Genomic DNA, 24,843 nt, shown 5'->3' on the forward strand with positions numbered 1-24,843 from the left:
AAGACTGCGTGCCCACACGTCCAGGTACTGCGCTGGGTGCACGATGTGGACAGTTTCTGCTCTGCCAGGGGATGGAGTTATCCCCATGGTCAGGAGACAGATGTAGAGGGCTTGCTCTGCACAGACCTTGTGCCAGGCATGTCGAAGCCATCAGCACGCTGACTGACCACCCCCGCTACAGCTTTATGGGACAGGTGCTGCTGTTTGCAGATGTGGAAGGAAAGGCACACAGAAGTCAGCAAGATGTCCAAGGCCACAGAGCTGGCAAATGGCAAAGTCAGAGTGCTGGCCCCAGCCTCTGGCTCTGGACCACTACAGCATGCAGTCTCTCCAAGGTCACCTGCCCAAGGCCACACAGCACAAAGGCGCCCAAGTCTGTCTCCAAAGCCTGCAGGGACAGCCAGCCAGCATGCCACTTCCTGAGGCACCCCTCTGCCTCTGGACACCCCTGACATGTACAAGGGGCCCCCTCACTCTGCACCCAGCGGTTTCACGTGCTCTCCGAGTTCTACCCATCGGGTCCGTCTGCTTGTGCCCACTTGCACCTGGCTCTGGGCAGGACACTGGGGAACCTGGGGTGGGCAGACGGCAAGACCCTGCCCTAGAGTGTGTCCTCTGCTGGCACCAAATCCAGAACAGGTCCCGTGTCTTTCATAAAAGTCGTTAGGTGTTTCAAGACAGTCAGCGAGCGTCCTCCTCTCTCCAATCTTCTCCAGCTGAGCAAGCCTGGCTCCCTGGCAGCTCCCTCACCCGGAGGAGAAAGAGCAGAGAGAATCGGATCCCAACGGGAGCAGTTAGGAACCTAAGCGCACACGCACCGTAGCCTCACAGCTCCCGAGGGCACGGCTGAGGCATGCTCCCGCCGACAGATGCCAGGCTGTGGCATCCTGTTTGACACATGTCAGTGTAGTCATCATGCCCATTTTTCAGATGAGAAAACTGAGTCTAAGAGAGCTCAGATGACCTGCTCAAAGCACACCCCTAGTTAGTGGTGCAAACAGAATTCAAACTCAGTATGGCTCCAGCACTCTCCTACTCACTACGACAAACTGACGTATATACACAGGGGTCTGGAAGAGCCTATATGACACTTACTAACTGTGGTTACCTCTGGGGGGCAGCACTTGAAGTGGGTTTTATTTCCTTTTTGCCTTTCTGCATTTTCAAATCTGTTTTAAAGGTCTGAACATGATTCGCTAGTACAGTATTCGCAGGTTATCAGTGTCATTCTTTTTTAAACGTAGGCCTGAGCCTTGCCCTGGGGCTCTCTTTGCTGAGGCAGGAGGCTCTAGGGGAGGGGGCGGCGGGATGGCCAGGGACTGGCAGGCAGCCATGAGGGCTGTTTGCAGAGGTGAACTGGAGCCCTGGAGGACAGCTGGTGCAGACATCCCCAGGAGGTCTGGGGGACGGCGGGGGCCTTGTGGGGCTCAATATGCACTCCTGGACCCAAGAGCTACCGGTCAGGGGTACAGGCCCCCATTTTCAAGGGAGCCACCATGGAGACAGACAGACAGACAGCTGGACAGACAGCCGGACAGATGGGAGAGAGCTCTGTGCCACGGCCAGCAAATACCTGCAGACGCTGGGAGGGTTCACTAGTGGGGGCCGAGGACACAGGGACACCGTAACAAGCAACGAGCACGTTGTTTGGAGTCACTAAAATCCTGGCGCATGTCATGAGCTCCCTGCAGCTCTCAGCAAGGGCAGGACGGGGCCTCTCTCTACCCATTTGCGAAATGGTGAGGAAGAAAAGGGAAGTGCTGGACCTGCCCTGTGCACCACCTACCAGCTACTTTAGACAGTTATGTGCTCTGATTTCACAGCAACCCTGCAATATGGGCATGCTGATGCATGGGGAAGCCAAAGCTCAGAGAGGTTAAGTAATTTATCCAACATCACACAGCCAGCAAGTGGCAGAGGCAGGAATCAAGCCAGGTAGTGAGGCTTGGACATCGAGCGCTGGACCACTATTCTACACACACATCTGAGCATTAGAAAGCACCCTGGGTATGAGTATAATAATAACCAGCCAGTCATCGGATAGCTCCACTGCCTCGAGGTCACACACAGGGTCTCAGCCAATGCTCTCACAGGGCAGATATTCGCATCCGTTCTTTACAGGTGAACAAGGAGCTTTCCCCGTTGTTAAAAAACACACACACACACACAAAAACAAAAACAAACAAAAAAAAACACCTGAAAATTGTTATTAGCTGCATCCCAGGGCCATGGTGTGGACCGTGTGAGGAACAAAGAGGACAACCCAGGGTCCAGGTTCCACCTCCACTTCCTACTCTAGAACTTTCTGGAGATTCCCGGCCTGCATTTCCCTTCTAGGTCAAAGTGAATTGGCACCTGCTGCCTCCCCAGAGGCTCCAGATCCCCTCGGTGGTCGATGCCCACGTCCCAGGTCCCTTAGGCTGGAGGGAGGGTGTGGTCAGGGTGCCCAGTCTATGGGGGAATGAAGGCTAAGTGTTTTAGAGGCAGCCTGGTGGTAAGAGACAAAATACTGGGGCCTCCGCGGCCTGCTGACAGCAGGATCACCGCGTCTGGGAGAGCAGGGCCACCCATCCTCTGTCTCAGGAAGAGCACGCACGGCATGAGAACAGTGAGAAGGAGAGGCTACCGGGCGCCCTCCCGCCCGAGCACACGCCTGCCTGCTGGGGTACAGTGAAGCGGGGACAGGGCCAGAGGGGGAAGTGCTCCCCAAGGCTGGGGAGGGGCAAGGTCTGGAGTCTGCAGACACCCACCACCCACGTCAGTTTCTCCTTCTGTGTCTGTTTCCAGACCCAGAAACAGGTGTAAAAGTTTGTGGGATTTTTCCCCATCCAAGGTCATCCCCAAGACTAAATGGACCAGTGGGTGAGGAGTTCACGGCCTGACGCCTGGCACCCAATTCGAGCTTGTTCGTTCCTTCACTCACTCAGCCAACACGTATTTGCACGGCGCCCGACCCATACATCCTGCCATAAGGAGCAAACGTGTAAACACGCAGAGGAGGGGGCCCCACCCTGTTGGAGTGACTAGCCAGACAGAGGAGAGGGCAGAGAGGAAACACACAGACAAGAGAAGCGAGCCAGCTGCCACGAGTGATCAGTGCTGCTGGGGACACGTCGGTGACGCGGGGGCCAGGATGCGCATGGGGTGCGCCAGCCTGGGAAGACCTCCTGGCTTGGTGAGCTCTGGGCCAGGAGCTAAGAAGGGCTCGAGCAGCCAGGGAAGAGCAAAGGGAAGAAGGTCCCGGCGAGTGCAGAGCCCTGAGGAGGAAGGGGCTCGGCTGGCCCATAGGTGGGAGGGGGACCGAGCCCTGCAGCAAAGCCGGGGGCGTGGAGAGAGGAGAGGTGGGTCAGGGGAAGCCTCTTAACCCCAGGCTGCGTCTGTAATTCAGGGCAGGGAAGAGATGGCTCTGCCCAGATACAAGGGGGCTGTGACCCAGGCCAGGGGCAGTGAGACTCCTGTGAAGACGGTGTGGTCTCGATTGTCCCCGGCCACTTGGACCTCCTTCCCTCCTGGGGACTGTCCCATGGGCAGAGCACCAGTAGGTGTCACCAGAGACTGCAAGGACCTCCTGTAGGACTGGCAAAAGGAGCCTGGGGCAGTGGGGCGGCAGGAGGTAGGCAGAGCCCTCGGCCAGCCTGAACAGGTGCCAGGGCCCAGCTCAGCCCAGCAGTGACCTTTGGCACCTGGTGTCTGAGAAGCACCGAAATGCAAACCTCCTTCCCTTCACGCCGCGTCCGACGACTGCCTGCCATGCACCTGGCGCTGAGCCGAGCCAGGGCACACGCTAAGGGGCCTGCGGAGCTCAGGGAGCTGCCGTCCAGCAGACAAGATGGAAACTGGTCAAGTACGGCCCTGATGTCTCCAAGAGCTCTGTGATTATAACCCCTGCAAGGTACTGAGGCCAGTGGGGGCATGAAAACAGTGGATCAAAGGGTGTCTCTACTGAGATCTGAAGGATGAGTCAGAGGCGAGAAGGTGAGAGCGGGAGGAGGGTGACCCATCAGGGGTGCAGGCCAGGGCCCGAGGGTCAGGGAGCATGGACACATGGCCAGAATGGCAGACAGAGAGATGAGCTGCAGCAGGGGTGGGGCCGGGAGGGGTGGGGGGTGATGGGTCCTGGCAGGAGGTGCCCCTCGGCCTGGGGGCCTGACACTGGCGGGCAGGGGTGGAGGAGGACGGACCGGTGAGGCTACCACAGTGGATACTGGTGGCTTCGAGCCATGCGGCGGGGGCGAAGCAGGGAGGGGTGCTCAGGCCCTGGCCTCTCTGGAAAGCAGAATGGGCAGGCTGGTGGCCTAATGGGTGAGGAGCGCCCCAGAAAGAAAGAATGTTCTGTCCTGAGCATCTGGAACCCTGCAGGAAGAACCCATCTGGAACCAGAAAACATAAGTCCAGTTTCCGATGCTTCATGTTTGAGATGTCTCTTAGACACCTAGCAAGCAACCGGATCTGTGAGCCTGGCTTTCAGACTCCGAAACAAAGCTCCAGGCTTTTGATGTGGGAGTTGCTCCTTTGTAGACACAGCCTTTAAAGCGCTGGGAATGGAAGAGATGGTTCAGAGATGGAGACAGAGGAGAGAAGAGGTCCCAGGGTAGGTCCCAGCCTCCAGCTTTGCATGTCGGGACATGAGACCTGACCAGCAAAGGAGGCTGAGAAGGGGACGCTGGTGGGCCAGGAGGGGCAGAGAGGAGGCACGGAGTTCCAGAGGAGGGAGCGTTTCCGATGACAGGATTAAGAGACTGGCCTGCCGAGTAACAGAGTTCATAACCAGGGACCCAGAGCTCAAGCCCAGGCGCGTCCCACTCCAGCATCACCCCGCTTTGCGCTACAGCAGCTGCCGTGTGGACGGCCAAGGAGGAAAGGCCTCGTGGGGGTGAGCCTTTGCTTTCTGTGCGTGGCACCGTCTTTTCCAACCCTCCGAGGCTTGTTTGCTCGATTCTAGAACTGAATCCACACCCTCAGTACCTACCCTTCAGGGTCCTGGCAGGCACTGGACAAGAGAACGCACACGAAGTGCCAGACTCGGTCCCAAGGCTGCCGTGATCTCACCCAGTCACGTCCTCCTCCTGCCCACTCACCCCAGGACCGAACCCAGTCTGCCGCCCTTCCCAGGAACCCGGAGCTTCCGCTGGACCACAGCGGGAGGGGCACCCCCAAAGCTTTCTCCCATGGCACAGGGTCCCCAGGGAGCAGACTGCTGAGCGGGGAGGAGAAACAAGGCAAAGCAAAACCCTCCCTCCTCCTACGTGGGCTCGGAGAAGATGGAGAACTATAAAACCAAATAAGGGCTTCCCTGGTGGCGCAGTGGTTGAGAGTCTGCCTGCTAGTGCAGGGGACACGGGTTCGAGCCCTGGTCTGGGAGGATCCCACGTGCCGCGGAGCAACTGGGCCCGTGAGCCACAACTACTGAGCCTGCGCGTCTGGAGCCTCTGCTCTGCAACAAGAGAGGCCGCGACAGTGAGAGGCCTGTGCACCGCGATGAAGAGTGGCCCCCGCTTGCCGCAACTGGAGAAAGCCCTCGCACAAAAGTGAAGACCCAACACAGCCAAAAATAAATAAATAAATAAATAAAATTAAAAAAAAAAAAAAAACAAATAAGTGGCACAACGGGAATTTATCACATGAACGCACGGAAGGGTCGACGAGACTCCCTGTGGCCCGTGGAGAGGAGCTGAGACCTTCCGCCGGGAAGGTGCGGGGAGAAGGGGAGCCCACGGCGGTAAGAGGCCTCCGGAGCCCCGGCTCCGGGGGCAGTGCTGACCTGCGTGTGACCAGGACAGACCCCCCCCCCCCCGCCGTCTCAGGAAAGCACAGGACTGGCTGAGGAGCCCCACGCCTCCCCACAGGCACATCCCCAGCCCTTGTGGTGCCTGTGCTTCTCACGGGAGATGGGCAAACAACATACGACGCTATTTATCCTGCCTACTTGCGGCCACATCCTCTCCAGCAGCATGTGGCCTGGGTCAGACCGTGCCCAGACTCGGGGTCGTGTCCTCAGAACTAGAGCTCCGGTGACCTAGGCAGGCCACAGGGACAGGAGGCCCCAGAGGCAGCGGGGCCGAGCTCAGCCGTCCACTGCGTCAGGCCCCTGAACGCCTGTGGGAGCAGGCAGCAAGGTGGGGACCTCTTCACCGGTTCTCAGGGCACTGCACAGGGGTGAAACTAGCCAGCCCTGATGCTCCTTTGCTCCTGGCCCCTCTGCCCAAGGGCTGGTGGAGGTGGGTTCCTGGAACGGCCACGGGCTGCGTTCCTGTGGGGACCCGAGGGAGGCTGCTGGGACGTCACGGCCAGATGGCAACGAGGGGCAGCCGGTGTGGCCTGGCTCCCCCCGCCCCCCCAGACAAGTCCAGCGGTGAAGGCAGAGCTGTGACTGGAGACGGCGCTGAGGCCTGCAGGAAGGGTGGGGACGTCCAGCGCACACACTCCAGACGGGGGCCCCGCCCACGCGCTCTCCCAGCCCCACCCCGGGCCGCCTACTGCACACGGCCGCCTCCTCTGGGGGTCTGCGGAAGAGGGGCCGGCTGGGGGTGGGCACATGGGGGTCACCTGCCTCTGTGCCCCTCCACGGCTGTGGATCCCCACCTGCGGCCCGGGCTCTGCTTCACCTGCCGACGCCACACCTGGAGTGTGAAGCTGCTGGAGCTTCCTCTCCCCCCAGTTCACCTCAGCCAGCTGCCCAGCCCATCAGCCCCTGCTCCTCATGAGAGCACCACCGCGCGCTGGGTCCTCCGTTCAACTCTACTCACTTTCCCCTAACTTCCAGCCGCCCTCCCGCCCACCCCGCCCCGGCCCTCAGACCCCATTCTTGGGGGGTCGCCCACCCTGCCTCTTCAGCTCCGCCCACCCCACCTGCCCGGGCCGCTGGGCTGCGGCTCCAGCTCACGTTCCCTCTCCATCTCGATCCTGGTGGCATTGATCCGTTCTGTGGTGTAAGGCGTCGTCACCTTAACCGCCGCTCTGCGGCAGGGCTGGGAAGAGGACAAGGCCAGCACGGGCCTGAGGCCCACACCTAACAAGCCGCACCCCAGCTGCCCACCTGGAGGGCGCAGGACCTCGAGAGTGAGTCTCCTTAAACCCGGAGCCTCACCGGCTTCAGCTGCACCCCACCGTTTCTCTGGGTCTCATTAAGGACCTCGAAGCCACTGCAAACACGAGGAGCTCAAAACGAGGACACACTTGCTCCTGCCGTCCCACTGCTCCATCAGCGTCCCTGACCTCCGCTACCTACTTCCGCCTCAGACAAGGCTCTCGAGGCTCCCGGGACCTGGGATCTGGCTTCCCCACCACACAGAACGCAGAGGAGTGAACGCCCTGGGGATGAGATTTCACCAGCAGAGACAGGCAAGAGCCAGCAAATGAATTCTCCACCCATCTCCCCGCCCCATCAGCTATTCGGAGGGTGCGGATTCCACGAGGGCCTTTCTGCCAACATCCTTCCTGACTCACCCCAAGCTCTGGGTCGGGTGCAGTGCGGGCACCTCAATAGTGCACCAGCCCCTCCCCTCCCGAGCCCCCTCCTCCCCTTCCCCACACTCCTGCAGTCCTGGGATGCCGTGCCCAGGATGAGAATCTAAATTCTGCCCCAGGTCACCCTGGACTCCTCCCACTGCCCCTGCTTCCTCTGTCCCCTCCTTGCATCCGTCCTCCACCCAACAGCTCCGGTGAATGGAACTCATGAACAGGTAGCACCGTGCTCTGGACGGTAGGGTACACGCCGTGTGTCAACATTCACCAAGCCGGACACTTCAGATACGCCCCGCTTTCGGAAGGTTGCCTATGTCTCACTATAAAACGTAAAATGAAACAAAGTCTTCAACGGCTTGGCATTCAACTCAGAATAAAACTCCCAACACTTCCCACAGACACAGGACTCCATCCAGGAGCTGGCCTCTGCCACGGTCTCACCCTGTCCCTCCCCGATCTGCTCCAGGGCGCACGCTCCCTGGTTTCTCGGTTCCTTTATATAACCCCAAACCCGTTCCTTTACATAAAGTTTCCTCTTCCTGGAATTCTCTTTGCGGGCCTTTTTCCTGGTGTGCCCTCCAAGGGCCCCCAAACCACCAGACCTACAGCAAATCCCCTCTTTCTTGTTTGTTCTTAGCCTCCCTGGTTATGTCTGACAGAGGGCACTTACTAAAATTTCCTGCTAGAATTTTCACTTATGTTTCAGTGCTTTTTCTATGGTTTTGTTCTCCCCTGAGATAGAGGGTATGTTTATCCCACGAACTCCCAGACGCCCCTGACCTGCAGTCACAGTTTCCAGCTCACGGACAGCATTTCATCAAGAGCTCCTGGACCCACGAGTAAAATGCTGTAACAAGGCCACCAAGTGGGTTTTCTCATCCCCATGTTTCAGACAAGGACACTGAGAGTCAGAGCACCCAGGTGCTTCCTCAAGGACAAGTGCCCGGCACCTGCTCTGTGTCAGGCGCTGCTGGAAGCACTTTCATACTTTAACATATTTAATTTTCATAGGAGAAGGTGGGACTAGTGCACCCATTCTACAGATGAGGAAGCCAAGCACAGAAGTTAAGTAGCAAGTAAAGAGATGAAAATGGCAAACGCAGGACTTCAAGCCAAGGTCCATCAGCCTAAACATCCAAGCACTGACCTATGATACAAACTGCTGGGCCTCAGAAGTTGAGATGAAAAAAGAGAAAAAAAAAAAAGAGAGGGAGAGGGAGGGAGGGAGGGAGGGAGGGAAGGAGGAAGAAAATTCTCTAGTGCTCAGAACTTTAAAAGATCTGCACATTCACTACAGGTTTACTGGCTCTTTTTTTTTTTATGCTCAAGGCCCTTTGTGGCCTCCAACCAACAACAGTCTCACGGACATCACGCTGGACACCACTGGCCAGGCCCTGCTCATCCGCCCAGTGACAATGGAAATGCGGCAGAGGCTGGCTGGCACTGGAGCCCTCAGCTGAGGAGCCAGGGACCCTAGTTAGGTGTTTCTGGTCATCCCTCCCTGAAGGTGGGCTGTGGTGTCAAGTTCATGCACAGCAAGGAGGAGGGGGAGGGGCGGACTCCGGGTGTCACTCCAGACTCCAGCTGGCCTGGGCCGCTCTCCCTGTGACCCCAGTACCTCTTCAGCTTTGGTGTCTGGGGCCTGGTCTCAAGGGATCAAGGTCACTGCCGTCCATCTTACCTCTAAGTTCCAGTGTGCAAAGAAACAGTGCTGAACTGGTTATTTTCACTTTCTAGGCCGAGAGTTTTGCATCCGGGACCGGGAGGAGGTTGAGACCGTGGCAGTGGGCACGGGGCTCGCTGCACTGCACTCCCAAAGGCGGCTTTGCTTTCTCTGCGCTCTGGCTGAGGCCTCTCTGAAGTGGGCACGTGGGGACCGGGCCTAGACTTAACTCGGGTCTCAGGATCCACAGATAGTTGTGGACTCTTTGCCAACGTGCCCACGGGGGAGATGCCTCCTGCGCACATCCACGCAGCCGGTGGACAGCAGAGCTGGGTTTACAACCCAGGCCTGCTGGATTTCAGAAAGCATATTCTTTCAACCCCATTTTGTTGCCTCCCTGACAAAAAGGAGACAAAGAGAAAACAGCGGGGGGAGGACCACACCCACTCAGACCCCATGCTGCTCTTCTAAACCACTCTGGACTTCCTCGCCCAAGCAGCCCACTCCCACTTCCAGAGGTACAGCGGTTGCCCACCTGTTCTCCCGAGAGCGGATCATGTAATCCCCGGGCCCAGGGGCTGTGAGGGGCGGCCGTACGTGGGGTTTGTGGGCAGAGCTTGACCTCGTTTCCTGGGGTGTCTTTGCCCCCATGAGGCCCCCATGAGTCAAGCCCAAGTGAATAGGACGTGTGAAGAGAAGGGGGCTGGGTGGGCTGGGGCCAGGGTGTGACCCTCCCGGGCCGCCGCGTCCTGGATGCCACTGGAAGGGGAGGTAACCACCCGTCTCCCAGGCCCACGCTAGGCGGATGGGACGTGTTTCCCGGGACAGTTTTTACACTTGATGGGTGGCTTATAAACACAGACTGCACAGCAGGCAGGCTTCCTTTTGCTCTCCTGCCCCAGGCTCATGGGTCAGCGCCGCCCCCGTGCCGCGCAGGGTTCAGTCAAGGCGAGCAGAGGTCACTGGAGGTGATCAGCCCTGCATCCCAACCTCCTGTAACTGAGGTTTCCACTCCCTCTGCCAGCACAGGCTGCTCTGGCCCACGGGTGCCTCGTGGGCAGCCCAGCCTGAGCACAGGGCAGAATCTGGGGCCCAAGGCAGACGCGGATGCAGCAGGAAACACCCAGGCCGGGCCGCCCTGCAGGGGAGCTGAAGTCCCCACAGGCCTGGCCCCCTCAGGGACCCTCCAAGAGCACCAGTTATCACTGTCCCCTCTTTGGTCACTTATCCTTACACCTGGTCGTTAGACTGATGCAAGGAACAGGAGCCTTTACTGAAAACAAGCAAATAAAAACACACTATGTGTCCGTTACTGGATCAAGCAAAATTGGCTACTTCAGAAAATAAGAGTAGGTATTTCACAAGTGCCGACAGACACTCAAAAGGCACTGATTTTTAATACAGCTCTATTTTTCTAAGCAGCTGCACGTCGCCTGTTCCAGGGTGAGTGGCAGGAGGAAGGGGTGTTTGCTGTGCTGACCGCCCCGTCTAGGCTCACGTGTGTGGGGGGTGGGGGGGAGGGGCACATGTGTACACTCATGTGTATGTATGAGTGGGCACGGGTGAGTGTGTCTGTGTGCCTGTGTGTGTGTGACTTTGTGTGTGTTTCTGCTTGCGTTTGTATGTGGATAAACGCAAAGAAACCAGAGTCTGTGTAATTAAAAGGACAAAGACAGACACATTTTACAGCAAAACAAGTCACGGAGAACGTACGGCTTTGACAACTGCTTTCCTTCAGGCTTCTGTGAAGCGTGAGGCTGTATCAGAAGCATCGCAATTAATCAGCCACATTTCTTGGAAAGCCCCAGACATCGTGTAAGCCCCGCGCCCCGCACGCCCTCTCGCAAGTGTGAATCCAGTTCAGCCAGGACAAGGTTCACTGCAGGATGTGAGAGACACTCAGAAATGAAGAATTTCTCCACGTATTTAACTATATAGACGCAAATTTATATACAGACCGTGTATACGTGTGTATACATTTTGCAAGTGCCAATTTCACTGTGGCCACTATACTTTATCCCTTTATCAACTCAAAACGAAAGCCACTGTGGGAAATGCACAGTTGAACCCCCCTGGGCTGGAATTCCTGGCATGACGATACCAGTAAACGAGACGGTTGCGCCTACGTGGATGCATTCTCTGCCTGGGATGCCACCAGGAACAAAGCGTGCCGTGGCTGATGAAACGGCAGGACACAGGTTCACAGCTGACCTTTAAAGTCCTCTCTAGTCCCACTTGGCACATGAACCCTCATCCAAGACCTGGGATGGTAGGAGAGCTTTCTAGGATACATGGGTCGCCCCTAAAACTGACAAGATGAGAAGGCACCCGTAATGCAGTAGCACACGGACGGGGGAGGGGATTACGCAGGACGGTGATGGAGACACAGAAGGGAAGGGGCCTCCAGGAGGGTTCCTACGCATCCCACTCAGCACTCCACGGGACACCCTCTCCGGGGTCACCCCAGGAGTTAGTGGCAGCGACTTCAGATTCCCAGCCATCACGTCAGAACCCACTATCAGGGGTCGGCAATCTTCTTCTCTAAAGAGCCAGACGGTAGATACTTCAGATCTTGTGGGCCACGTGGTCTCTGTCACAGCTACTCAGCTTGCGGTTGTGCCGACAGAGCCACAGACAACGTGTAAAGAAGCTGACGTGAAGTACATCTTCCAATAAAACTCAGTGTGTAAAACGTTCTGCCTGGTGGGATGTGGACTGTGGGACGGGGTTTGGCACCCCACGCACTAGATGAAGGAAAGTCTCACCTTCCTGGACAGGCCAGTTTTCTTTACAGAACTCACAGCAGATGAACTTCTAGACTCTGCTTGATTCCCTCCTGTGACGGGGAGCTCAGATCCAGTCATGTCATGTCTGGGAGCTTTGGTTTTTGACAGTTTTTATACAGACTTGCCATAAAAATATTAAGTATGATAATAATAGCACAATAAAAACAGTAAGAACCACAGTAAATTATTCACCAGATTGGTAAATTCCACAATTTTACAGATAAGGAGACCAAGGCTCAGAGAGGTGCACACTCCAGCCCAGGGACCCCCAGCTGGCAGATGGCAGAGCTGGGATTCCATCCAGTCCCTGTGCCACAGATCAGTGGTCCTGGCAGTGCGGTGCCTGAATTATGATGGGCACTAGCTCTGTGCCAGGCTACAAAGGGAGCCTTTTATGTGTGTGTTCTCTTGGCTCTAGAAATCAGGTAGTCATATTACTGGCTTCATTTACAGGGAAAACTGAAGCTTAAAAAAGGAATCTCTCAAACAGAGAAAGCTGTATTTAACTGGGGCTTTTAGACCTCAGTCCATCTGCTGAACCCTGATGCCGCATCACTGCAGCTCCCGAGGGACAGAGGGCAGGATATGAACTCAGGCCTTCCCTGAATTCTCATCCTGTAATCCTTTCACATGCCCCAAATTATGCATTCTCAAAGGGGGTAATATTGCCTCCAAGGAGGTAAATCTAGCTTTGAGGGAGAGGGTAAAAAAAAACCTTAGCGATTTCAACGGTCTGCGGCTATCCAAAGTTCAACCTTACCCAACAGCATAAACAGATCGACAGTTAGGTGTGGTATTACAAGTCCGGAGAAGGAGGCAATTAGAGGAAAAAAACCACGTATACAGCAAGTCCCCTACAGTAAACCTTCAAGTTGCGAACTTTCAAAGATGCAGACGCGCATCTGGTTCCAGCAAGGAGCCAGAACCTGTGCCATCAGCGTCATGCGTGAGTGAAATGGCAGCTTGCCCTCCGCCTCCTATCGCTGACGGTCCTTCAGCTCTACCATCTCCCACCTCCTCTCCCTCCTCCAGTCAGTAACTCTTCTGGCCTGTTCACCCGATGATGCCAGCCCCTGGATGCCAGCTGTTGTACTGGACTCCTGTACGGTAAGATTAACAATGTTTTATCTTTTGTGTTTGTTTGTTTTTATGTATTATTTGTGTGAAAAGTATTATAAACCTATTACAGTACAGTACTGTATAGCCGATTGTGTTAGTTGGGTGCCTAGCCTAACTTTGTTGGACTTAACGAACAAACTGGACTTACGAACGCGCTCTCGGAACGGAACCTGTTTGTATGCAGGAGACTTACTGTATAGGTTCCCTCAAAAGGAGGTCGAGAACTACTGCCTTAAGTGAAGCGTATGAACTCAGTCACCTTTCTGAAAAGTAATATATACACATATACACATACAGGTAGAGACAGATGAAAATACAGACATATACATACACATATACACATACAGGTAGAGACAGATGAAAATATAGACATATACATACACATATACACATACAGGTAGAGACAGATGAAAATATAGACATATACATACACATATACACATACAGGTAGAGACAGATGAAAATATAGACATATACATACACATATACACATACAGGTAGAGACAGATGAATATACAGATATATACATACACATATACACATACAGGTAGAGACAGATGAAAATATAGACATATACATACACATATACACATACAGGTAGAGACAGATGAAAATATAGACATATACATACACATATACACATACAGGTAGAGACAGATGAAAATATAGACATATACATACACATATACACATACAGATAGAGACAGATGAAAGTATAGACATATACATACACATATACACATACAGGTAGAGACAGATGAAAATATAGACATATACATACACATATACACATACAGGTAGAGACAGATGAAAATATAGACATATACATACACATATACACATACAGATAGAGACAGATGAAAATATAGATATATACATACACATATACACATACAGGTAGAGACAGATGAAGAGATAGACATACATAAAAATCACACCCACGAAGTAAGAGCAGACAGCTGTAGAGCGTGTGCTCAGGGCCACCACTGTGCTAAGCGTTTTCCACGTCCCAACGCTTAGATCTTCACAACACTCTACAAGGTGGAAATGTCACCATCATCCTCTTTGTACCAATGAACATGCAAGGCAGAAGGAGGTTAGGGAACTGGCCTGAGGCTTCACCCAGGGTGAAGAGACAGGGCTAGGCTGCTCCAGGCGCTGGGGCTGAACCAGCACGCACCACAGCCTCCGCCGCCAGCCCACGGGCTGCACTGTGGGAATCACGGTGCACGTGCAAACCTCCTCTGGGAATCTACCTGCCAGGACAAATCCACACGGAGCTCAGTACTAAAAGTGCTGCTGCCATGAGAAACCAGAACCCAGAAGCAGAGAGAGTGACGGGCAGGCTGGGGAGAACTCAGGACACGAGGGTACCTGCTCCTCACGTGGAGCGGGACACACGGGTTAGAAAGTGTGGACGAGATGAGCCGCATCCCCTAGATCAGCAGAGGCTGAGGCAGAAGAGCTGGGGTTTTTACAGGGGGTCACGCAGATGTAGCAGAGAAAGGAGTCAGGCAGGGGCCTCGTCAGGCTTGGGCCTGGCTGCGCAGCGCTGGGAGACTATTCCTTCTTCCTTGATGTACACAAATGAAAAATTAACGATGGGTGTTTTTTAGTTTTCCCTCAATTTCAGTAATTTTCTAATAAAATTCCCCAGCACATAATCATAATTAAGTAACCCGATGATTATTTCCAGGGGGTGACCTCAGTCATGACAAGTTTACCCGGGAGGCGCTCCCAGTGACCTTTGGGCCAAGGGCGGGGCCCCAGCCGTGTTTCCCGAGGCTGGTGTGGCCCCGAGAGCCAGGCCACAGGCATCCGCGTGGCAGCTCCAAACCCACAGCTGAGGCGGCCGCTGATTCTGCCCGGGGTTCAGGCCCACCCAGAGGACGAGCTGGGCGGGTCGCCTCGTGGGAACACGTGCTCCCAGATACGTGTGTGTGTGTGTGTGTGTGTGTGTGGCGTATGTGCATAGGCACGCACGCACGTATGTGTGTGCTGAGTTCATCTCTGAGTCTCCAGGCCACGCAGAGGGATGTGGGGATGGAGACAGGGGTGGGGACAGGAAGACTTGGTCACTGGGGACAAAGCCACCAGCAGGGCTGTCCCCTCTCTGATGACTACGAGACTCAGGTCCTAAGGGAGACAGACCCAAAGAAACTCCTAGGCTGGACACGCCACCCAGACATGCCGACAGCCAGCCCCAGGCTCCCCGTGGGTGTCATCTCTGGGCCGTCGAGGGGACAGACTATTCCAGGGGGTTGAGGTGCGCTCTGCTTCTGGCTGATTCCTGGCCTCCTCCTGGCAGGTGGACTTGGGAGAGCTGAGCTGCAGAGCTAAGCCTCGACATCTGCCCCCGACAGTGGCAGTGGTAACGCTCTCCTCGTGGGCACTGTGACTGCCCCTGCCCCCAGCCTGGCCCCCAGCATCTGCTCCTCCAGCATCAGGACCACACCTCCTGCAGGCCCTTGGCTTTGGCACTTGCCTCTCCCTGGAACTCTGGGCCCATGGATCTCTTCCTGGATCAACTCAGGCCTTCCTAACCCTCCCACCTGAGACCCTTTGTCACATGGCCCTGCTTTACTCCCTTCAAAGCACTTACCACGCTATGAAATCACCTTCCCGCTTACTTGATTTTGTTTTTTCTCCATCTCCCTTCCTTTCTGGAAAGTATTGCCCTAAAAGCAGGATCGCATGAATCGCTCACCATCGTGATCCCCTTGCCTCACAACAATGTCTGGGAGATAAGAGGGGAACAAACAATCTGTGCTGAAGAAAGAACCCAACAGTGCAGTAAAGACCCCTGAGACCTGCACCGCTGTGAGCTGGTGTCCTGCAAGGCCTATCTAGCCTGGTCCCAGTGACACAAGTAAGTTGTGTTATTTACTCAAACTGTTTTCTGCTACAAGAAGAAAAAAGCATAGAACAAATTTTCAAGCGAACCTAACGATCCCCTCATCTGAAGATGCAGTGGTCTGTGACAGCCACGGTCAAAAGCAAGAAAGAGCCTCTCAAAGAATCTCAGCACCCGCCCCCAGACTGACCTCACTTAGGATCACAGTGGCTGAATCTGTGAGCGGGTCTAACCAGTACAGGAAGCTGAGACTCTCCTCCGAGTGGCGGGGGACACACGCAGAGTCACGCACTCTCAAAATGCGCGGCTGGGGTAGAGATGCTGACGTTTTTCCAGTGTGAACTGCAGGAGAACCATAAAATCCATCCCCGCCTCACACCAAACAAGCCTCTCTCTCCCTCTCTCTCTCTCTCCCTCCCTCTCTCTCTCTCTCTCTCTGTGTGTGTGTGTGTGTGTGTGTGTGTGTGTGTGTGTGTGTGTGTGTGTTGTCATGGGAAGTATTGCATCCAGTAGACAAAACTCACTGGAACAGCACATGGACACACAACACACAGAGAGAGGGAGGCTTTGTGTCATGAACCACAGAGGCACAAGCGGCCGCTTCTGTGCCCTCATCCACACTAACACCCAAGGGCTAAGGGGCAGGGGGAGGGGAGTCAGAGCCACCAAACAGTGTCCCCAAAATAGAAGCAGGCAGAGGCTCCCCCAGCTGCGGCCGCTGGCATGCCACAAGCTCATAAGTGCCACACCATCAGCTATATAAAGGCTGTTTCATGGCCACGACTGAGCCTGGGGTAGAAAAAGCTCTTAATTACAGACGAGGCTCCGGGGCTGCGCCTCCGCCCCAGGCTCTGCGGGAAGCCGGGCTGAGGTCCAGTCTCCTGGGAACCTCATCAGGTCACAGAGGGGCAGGAACTGATGCCGTGACACGGAGGTGCTTCCCTGGATGAGCCCAAGGCCGGGGGACAGTGAGCCACGGGCCGCAGCAGATCTCAGGGGAGGCCACCGGGTGAGGCCGCAGAAGTGGCGACGCTAGAAGGTGCATCCCTAACAACACCACCGCGTGTGGCTGCTGCCGCTGCTCCCCTCCTAGGTGTGCGCAGAATCTTTCATTTGCGGAACAGGGATGATGATTTCTTCAAGTACAGTGAGCTCCATTTATCATTTCAACAAACAGCCACTGGTCACCGGGCGTGAGCCAGGCCTGGGCCAGGCATTGGGAGGGTTCAATAATTAGGCATCCAATAGGATTACAGAAGGATAGCGTGAAAAAACTCAGACTTGCAGGCAGCAGGTTCTGAGCTATGTGAAGAGCTGAGAGCCTGGTTGCCTGTGATCCCGGATAAGCTCCTCAGCCCCTCAATGCTATCAGCAACAGAAGAGGAAAAAGCAGGAACTGACTTAGGGGGTTGGGGAGAGGCTTCAATGCCATGGTGGATTTAAAGATGCTTCCTAAATATCCACAGTGACCAGAAAGAACTCAGGCCCTGCGGTCAAAGAGAATGGGGTGAAACACCCGGCTCTGCTCCCTGCCAGCGGGGCCTCCTCGGGGAGAGATCCTAACCAGCCACGTCACCGACCAATCAGGAGTGGCTAAGGTCTGAACGCCAACGTTAAGTGTTGTGCCTATTAATTCTGAGAACGGATGGACACACAGCGTAAGCCATAAATGCGTTAGAGAAAAATCCCGGGGCAGCACTAAGTTATCCTACGTGCAGCTATGACTTAGGAAGCAGGATGGGCCCAGGAGTTCTGCTCTAAGCAGTGGTGAACGACGGCACCCTGAGGCCTGAGAACAAGGACAGGTCAGGCCCACGGGTGGTCCAGGAGCAATCTGGACAAAGAGAAGCTTCTGCAGTGGCCACCCTGAAGAAGTGCTGCCCCATCCCAGGCCTGGTCCTGTCCCCACGTCACCCCTCCTCTGCTCACACGGTCACTCCCAGCTGGGCTTCCAGGCCAGACCAGCCACTGCCTCCAGACCCCCGCCTGTGCTGCCTTAGGAGCGGGGCCGCCGCACTGGCCCCTCACTTCCTGTGCACTGACCTGGGACTCAGCTTCCCCTCTGTCCCCCAGAACTGCCCCTCCTCCCTTCTGTAGCCAGGCTGCCTGGAAAGCATGGGCGCTAGAAGCGATCAGACCTCCGTTCTCCATCTGCAGCAGCATCACAGAAGAAGAACAAGGGCAAAGGAGGAGGAAGGAGAGGTGGAGAAGAGCCTCACAGGTAAGCCTCACATGTAAAGTTAGATCCGCTAGAAGCCGCAATTTTTAAAAAGTAAAAAGAACCAGGTGAGGTTGATTTTAGGAATATATTGTATAAACCCTAAATTTCCAACACATTATCATTTAAATATGTAATCAATATATATAAAAATATGCATGAGATGCTTTACTCTCTTTTTCATGCCACGCCCACAAAATCTGGCGTGTATGTCACTCACAGCACTTCTCAGTTCAGACCAGCCCCAGACTGGTCAGTGCCCACATGTGATGGCCAGCACGGGTCTAGAGCACTGGTGGCTTCCCCACGTGCAAAACGTCAGCAGGGACACCCAGCCCCCGGCCCTGCCAACCGGGCTGGGTGGGGACAGAGTGAGAGTGTAATGCAAAGACCCTCATCAGCCTTCAAAACATTTGGTGCTCAGAGAACAGGAGACTTTCTCAGTGCTGTTCACAGCCCAGGGAGTCGGGTCAGGGTCCTCTTCCTCTGCATCTGTCCTGTCATTAGAAGATTCAGCCCATCCCAGCCTGCCTCCTCCAGACCCTCACCAGCCTTCAAAATCCAAACAGACATTTCTCCAAAGAAGATGTACCGATTGCAAACAAACACGTGAAAGGATGCTCAACATCACTAATCATTAGAGAAATGCAAACCAAAACCACAATGAGGTATCACCTCACACCAGTCAGAATGGCCATCATCAAAAAATCTACAAACGATAAATGCTGGAGAGGGTGTGGAGAAAAAGGAACCCTCTTGCCCTGTTGGTGGGAATGTAGATTGATACAGCCACTATGGAGAACAGTATGGAGCTTCCTTAAAAAACTAAAAATAGAACTACCATACGACCCAGCAATCCCACTACTGGGCATACACCCTAAGAAAACCATAATTCAAAAAGAGTCATGTACCACAATGTTCACTGCAGCTCTGTTTACAATAGCCAGGACATGGAAGCAACCTAAGTGTCCATCGACAGATGAATGGATAAAGAAGATGTGGCACATACATACAATGGAATATTACTCAGCCATAAAAAGAAATGAAATCGAGTTATTTAGTGAGGTGGACGGACCTAGAGTCTGTCATACAGAGTGAAGTAAGTCAGAAAGAGAAAAACAAATACCATATGCTAACACATATATATGGAATCAAAAAAAAAAAAAGGTTCTGAAGAACCATTGCAGGACAGGAATAAAGACGCAGACGCAGAGAATGGACTTGAGGACACGGGGAGGGGGAAGGGTAAGCTGGGATGAAGTGAGAGAGTGGCATGGACATATATACACTACCAAATATATAACAGATAGCTAACGGGAAGCAGCCGCATAGCACAGGGAGACCAGCTCGGTGCTTTGTGACCACCTAGAGGGGTGGGATAGGGAGGGTGGGAGGGAGACGCAAGAGGGAGGGGATATGGGGATATATGTATATGTATAGCTGATTCACTTTCTTATAAAGCAGAAACTAACACACCATTGTAAAGCAATTATATTCCAATAAACATGTTAAAAAAATAAAATAAAGGGTTTTTTTTTGTTGTTTTTTGCGGTACACGGGCCTCTCACTGTTGTGGCCTCTCCTGTTGCAGAGCACAGGCTCCAGACGTGCAGGCTCAGAGGCCATGGCTCACGGGCCCAGCTGCTCCGCGATATGTGGGGTCTTCCCGGACCGGGGCACGAACCCGCGTCCCCTGCATCGGCAGGCGGACTCTCAACCACTGCGCCACCAGGGAAGCCCTAGGTTTTGTTTTTAAAGGGGAAAAAAAAATCCAACTGTTTGTCTCTGATAACCAAAATACGCACAAGTTAAATACTCAGTTACTGCTGGCTATGAGTTCAGATTTGCTGAATATTCTTGGCATTTGGGAGGCGGTGGATCATTGCGTGAGTGCTTCTGATGTGCACAGGGCCACAAGTGCAGCAGGGAGCACAGAGCTAACTCCGGGCCGCTGCTCTCGATTTCTTTTAAACAATATTTAGGCAGCTCCTCCTACATAGCAGGCTCTGCTCTAGGTGCTGGCACCGCAAGAAACAGACTTTCCCTCGTGAAGCTTATGCTCTTATATGTGAAGGCAGCTTCTAGGCAGATAAACTAACAGAAATTTCCAGTGGCAGGTGGTAACCAGCGTGCACAGTCCATGGTGTAAACATCTGTCACTTCCCTGCTGCCTCCAGGAGATAAGAGCTTCTCAATGAAAAAGACTGCATCCTGGGCACCTGGCGTGTGCCCAGAAGAGGACTCACTCAGCGTGTGCCTGCTGAACGAACGAGTGAATGAATGAATGGATGGACGGACGGACTGAACTGAACCAATGCTTACAACACGTGGTTGGGTTGAAGTTGAACGAATGAATGGATTAGCGTGAACACACTATGGCTGTTGAATGAACGAACGAGGGGGTTGGGTGGACTGATCACGACACCAAAACCCCACATTGTTAGTCTACGATTTCCCAGATCATGAGTGTGAAGCCCCTGTCAGAACGGCTCTGATTCAGGCTGTGAAGTCACCCATAGGTGCCCTCCCTGGGCCAAAAGACTTCTAGCTGTTTGGATGCTGTGATGCTCCTTGATTTAATCTATTACGTGCTTTCCACTGTGTTACTGTTCGCTCTTTTATTTGTTTTGCTTTGTTTCTAATTGAAGCAATTGTGCAGAGATTTCGCTTCGTCTGTCCCCAGAACAGAGCAGACCCTCTCAGCCTACAGCTGTATTTACAAAACGGATTCCCTTCAGACGACTAAGAATAACTTGGATCTTCCATCTATTCAGGCATTCGGAGAAGCCTGTCTAGAGAGAATCGTGGGTTTCTCCTAATGTTATCATGGTGGATGTGTGGCGTGCTGGGTGGGCTTGCAGCCCTTGCCCCGTGGGTACAACCCCCGGTGTTTCTGCCTGGGTCAGACCCCTTTCTTTGCGGGAGGAGAGGTGGTAATTAACTCCACTCCCCAGCGTCAAACAGGGTCCTGTGGTTTAGGCCCCAGATAGTCAGCCTGTTTCCACTCGGAGGCCACAGCGATGGGCTGGGAACAGTCGTAGGGCCTACAGGCGTCCAGTCAGACTGAACCCGGGCCTGTGGGTCACCCTCTCCTCTGCTGGGTCCAAGGACTCTCGCGACTCTGAGGTCACTCAGAGCTGTCTTGTGCTGGCAGCTCCTTTTCCCTCCCACACCCCTGCTCTCCTGCTCTGTCTTGCTCTGAGCCCAGGAGGCTGGCCCCTGTCACCGTATCACCTGGCCCCTCTGGTGTCGGATGAAGTCAGGCCAACGGGAAGTGCCAGCCAAGCGGGCAGGGAGTGAGGCAGGGGCTCCTTTCCCGCTCCCTCTGGGTCATGGTTGAGTGGGCAGCCGTGTTCCTCCCTGAGATGAGGAGACTACAGCTCATGACGGGCAGCCCCTCCCCACCCACGGGCCCCAGCATCATTTCCATCCCTGCTACCAGCTGACTTCTCCTGCTACTGATTCCCGGTGCCTCGGCATCCCTCGGTGACCTCAATCTTCCCTAAAGAGAACCCCCATCAGCATCTCTTCAGTCAACACTGGTCACTGCCGAGACCCCGACACACACATCAGCCAAGATCAGAATTAACACCAAGAAAGAAGAGCCTGGGAACAGGGAGAGTGAGAGGGCCTGGTCTCACTGCTCGAGGCTGCCTGACCCCTGGTCTCTTCATCCTGTGTGATGTCAACCTGCTTTACTCTTTAAGCAAGTTAGAGTGGGGTTTTCTGTTACCTGTGATCATCGTCCCTGACTCAGACCCAAGGTCAATGGTGCTGAAATCTGTGTTCTGGGGGCACAGGGGGATGAGGCCAGCATGCAGAGGCCGAAGGCCCGGGTTCTGTGCCCAGCCCCGCCATTGTATTCACCGGGCAACGTGACTCAGCGGCCTGCCCTCTCCAGGGTTGTCAGAAGGAGTCCCAAAACCAACCCCTGGGCACAGAAGTTCTTCAAAATCTACATTCTGCTCTGCCAAGATGCAGAACCAGTTTGAACCCAGGCTGGCAGGATGACGAAACGCCAGAGGGTAGGGTCTAGAAGCAGCCTTGCTTCCTAGGTCCCTGGGGTCCCTGGATCAAGGCTCTGGGATGGTAGTTGGGTGCTGGACATGGGTGCTGGATGGTAGTTGGACAGCCACCACGTTGGATGTCTGCCCCTTGGCTAGGCCCGTGACCTAGCGTCTGGCTCTTGTCAGCCCGGATTTCTTGAGCATATGCACCTAGATCAAGCCTTCGCCTGGCCCTGCCCAGGCTGTTCCTTCTGCCTTTCTCTTCCCCAGTGTGGCCCCGCCACCGCTCCGGCCTACTGCTGAGGGCCCAGAAGCCCATGATCTCAGCATTCTAAATGCCCTCAGCAGCAAAAAGAAGAGCATCTGTACCTTAGGAGGTTGCAATGAGGGTCAAATGAAGTCACTAAGGAAGTCTATGGCCAATGAATGGCACACTGTAGACTAGGTGACTGTCTCTCAGCACTCTGGGCATCAATTTCCTCATCTGTAAAATGGGCCTCGGCATCAATGTGCCACCCATCCCAGCACCATTCTCTGAATTTCCCCAGCAGTCTTGTGAAGGGGCTCCCTTTTGCTTGCTGTCCTGCCAGCATTCCATTCTGCATAATGATCTGACCATGTCACGCCCTGCCAAGAACCCTCCAACGTCTTGCCTTGCACACAAGGCCCTCCTTCATCCAGGCCTTGACCATCAAACAAAGCCACCATCCTCCACTCTGTTCCTTTCCTCTGGCCATTTCCAGTTCATTGACTAAGTGCAGCCACTGAAGCTTGAGCTCTGTCTTCTAAACCATCTACGTGTCACCTCCTCCAGGAAGCCCTCCCTCTTCTCAGGGTCACCATCCACCAAACCACAGCAGGACCCCACCCATCACATTCCTTTTTTGGTGCCTTTTCCCACCATCTAGACTAGGAAAGCCTTGAGGGCAGGTGCTGTGTCTTATCTTTTTCTATAGGCTCAGAAGTCAGGCCACACAAACATGAGACCCTCAGTAAGTATCTGTGAATAAGTAAGCAAAGAAAAAACCACAAAGTGGTAAAGAAACCGAGGGCATCCAGTCTCAGATATGAGTCAGCTGCAAGCCCGGCCCATCCCTGGGACAAGGCACCTGCCTCTCTGGCCAGCTGCTCCCACTGCCAGTCCCTCCTCCACTGCCCCAGGCCCCTGCCCCTGCTCAGGTGCGACCCTCTGGGCTGCCCCAGCCAGGGCGCAGTCCCCCAGAGAAGTCGGCAAGACAGAGTCTGACACTCTGCTCCCTGCCCCCACCTGGGCCCTGGAGGCGGAAGTTACCCAGCAAGGAGGAAACATCACCCCAGTGAAGCAGGCAGAGGCTGAACCTGGAGAAAGGCTGGCACAAGAGAAACTCACTTCACCCCTCCTATCCTGGAGAGGGGGCTGGCCTCAGAATGACCCCACTAGGGTCCTGGAGGTCAGCCGTCCAGGTCAGAGCCCCAGGGGCCCCTGGATCTCTGCCCGTTGTCTGCCCCCTCTGCCCACATACTCCTTCCTCTCCATCCTCCGTCCCCAGCCACAGTCAAGATTCCAGGCAAATAACTCGGAGGCCTCGGGTGATCTCAGAGGGCACGAGGTCAAGAGCCCTTGGCCTCTGGGACCAGCAGTGGGCTCCTTAGACTCCGCTGTCCTGCCAGCATTCCATTCTGCACAAAGATCTGACCATGTCACGCCCTGCCCAGACTGACTTGGGCAGTTCCCAAAGGTGGTCTGTGCCCCCGTTCTTCCATGACCTCTCACTGCAACCCCTCAGGAGAGGCGCAGGGCCCGACATCTCTCAGCTCTGCGTGCAGATATTCTGGCCAGGCCTCTGCAGGCACCTTTTCTGACTTAACAGCCCTGGGAGGCCAGTGGATGGTCCCCATTGCAGACATGAAGCTGCAACTCAAGAGACGTAACCAGTCTCCGAGTATCTCAGACTGGGCGGGGTTCAGGACCCAGCTCTCTTTAATTTTCTTTCCACCTCTGCCTCCCTGGACGCAGAGCCCACGGGGCAGGACCCTGGGTGATGGGCCCGGACTGGGGGTGGGGAGCTCTCAGTTACTGAGCTGGCCGGCTGGCCTCTGGCCCCGCTCTGCGGTGCAGCCGGGTCCCGCCCCGCCCCGCCCCGCCCCGCGCGCGGGTCCCTACTCACTCTCGCACAGGCGGCGCCGCAGCTTGCCCCAGATCTTGTCGATGGCGTCGAAGTCCGACACGTGGAAGACGTGCGCGGCCCTGGGCTCGGAGGCGATCTCCTCCAGCTCCTCCCGCAGCGCCTCGCCCACGCCCACGGCGAAGATGCGGATGCCTGCGCGGTGCGCGGCATCGGCGGCGGGCAGCACCAGGTCCTGGCTGCGACCGTCGGTCAGCAGGATGGCCACCTGCTTGAAGGCGCGGTCCCCGGGGCGGCCGCCGGCCCGCGCGGCGAAGCTGTGCCGCGTGACGTAGCGCAGCGCGTCGCCCGTGTGCGTGTGGCCGCCGTGGTAGGCCAGCTGCCGCGCCGCCGCCTTGACCTCGGCCCGTGAGCCGAAGCGGCCCAGCTCGAAGGCCGTGGTCGGCCGGTCGCTGTAGCGCACGACGCCCACGCGGGTGCGGTCCAGGCCCACCTCGAACGTGTCCACCAGGTTGGCCACCCACTGCCGGACCTTCTCGAAGTTCTCCTTGCCCACGCTCGAGGAGGCGTCCAGGAGGAAGACCAGGTCGTAGTGGACGGTTTTGCAACCTGCAGGGGCGACAGAAA

General features: G+C 55.2%; 1 protein-coding gene across 1 annotated transcript in view; it reads right to left on the bottom strand.

Moving 5' to 3' along the window:
• COL22A1 (collagen type XXII alpha 1 chain) overlaps positions 1–24,843 on the bottom strand; it is a 233,526-nt gene that overhangs the window by 204,255 nt on the left and 4,428 nt on the right. The window contains exon 2 of the mRNA XM_065895156.1: positions 24,259–24,825. Coding sequence (XP_065751228.1) covers positions 24,259–24,825 — 567 coding nt within the window. The remainder of the gene's footprint in view (positions 1–24,258; positions 24,826–24,843) is intronic.

The sequence above is a fragment of the Phocoena phocoena genome, chromosome 17 (assembly GCF_963924675.1).
Source record: "Phocoena phocoena chromosome 17, mPhoPho1.1, whole genome shotgun sequence".
NCBI lineage: Eukaryota > Metazoa > Chordata > Mammalia > Artiodactyla > Phocoenidae > Phocoena > Phocoena phocoena.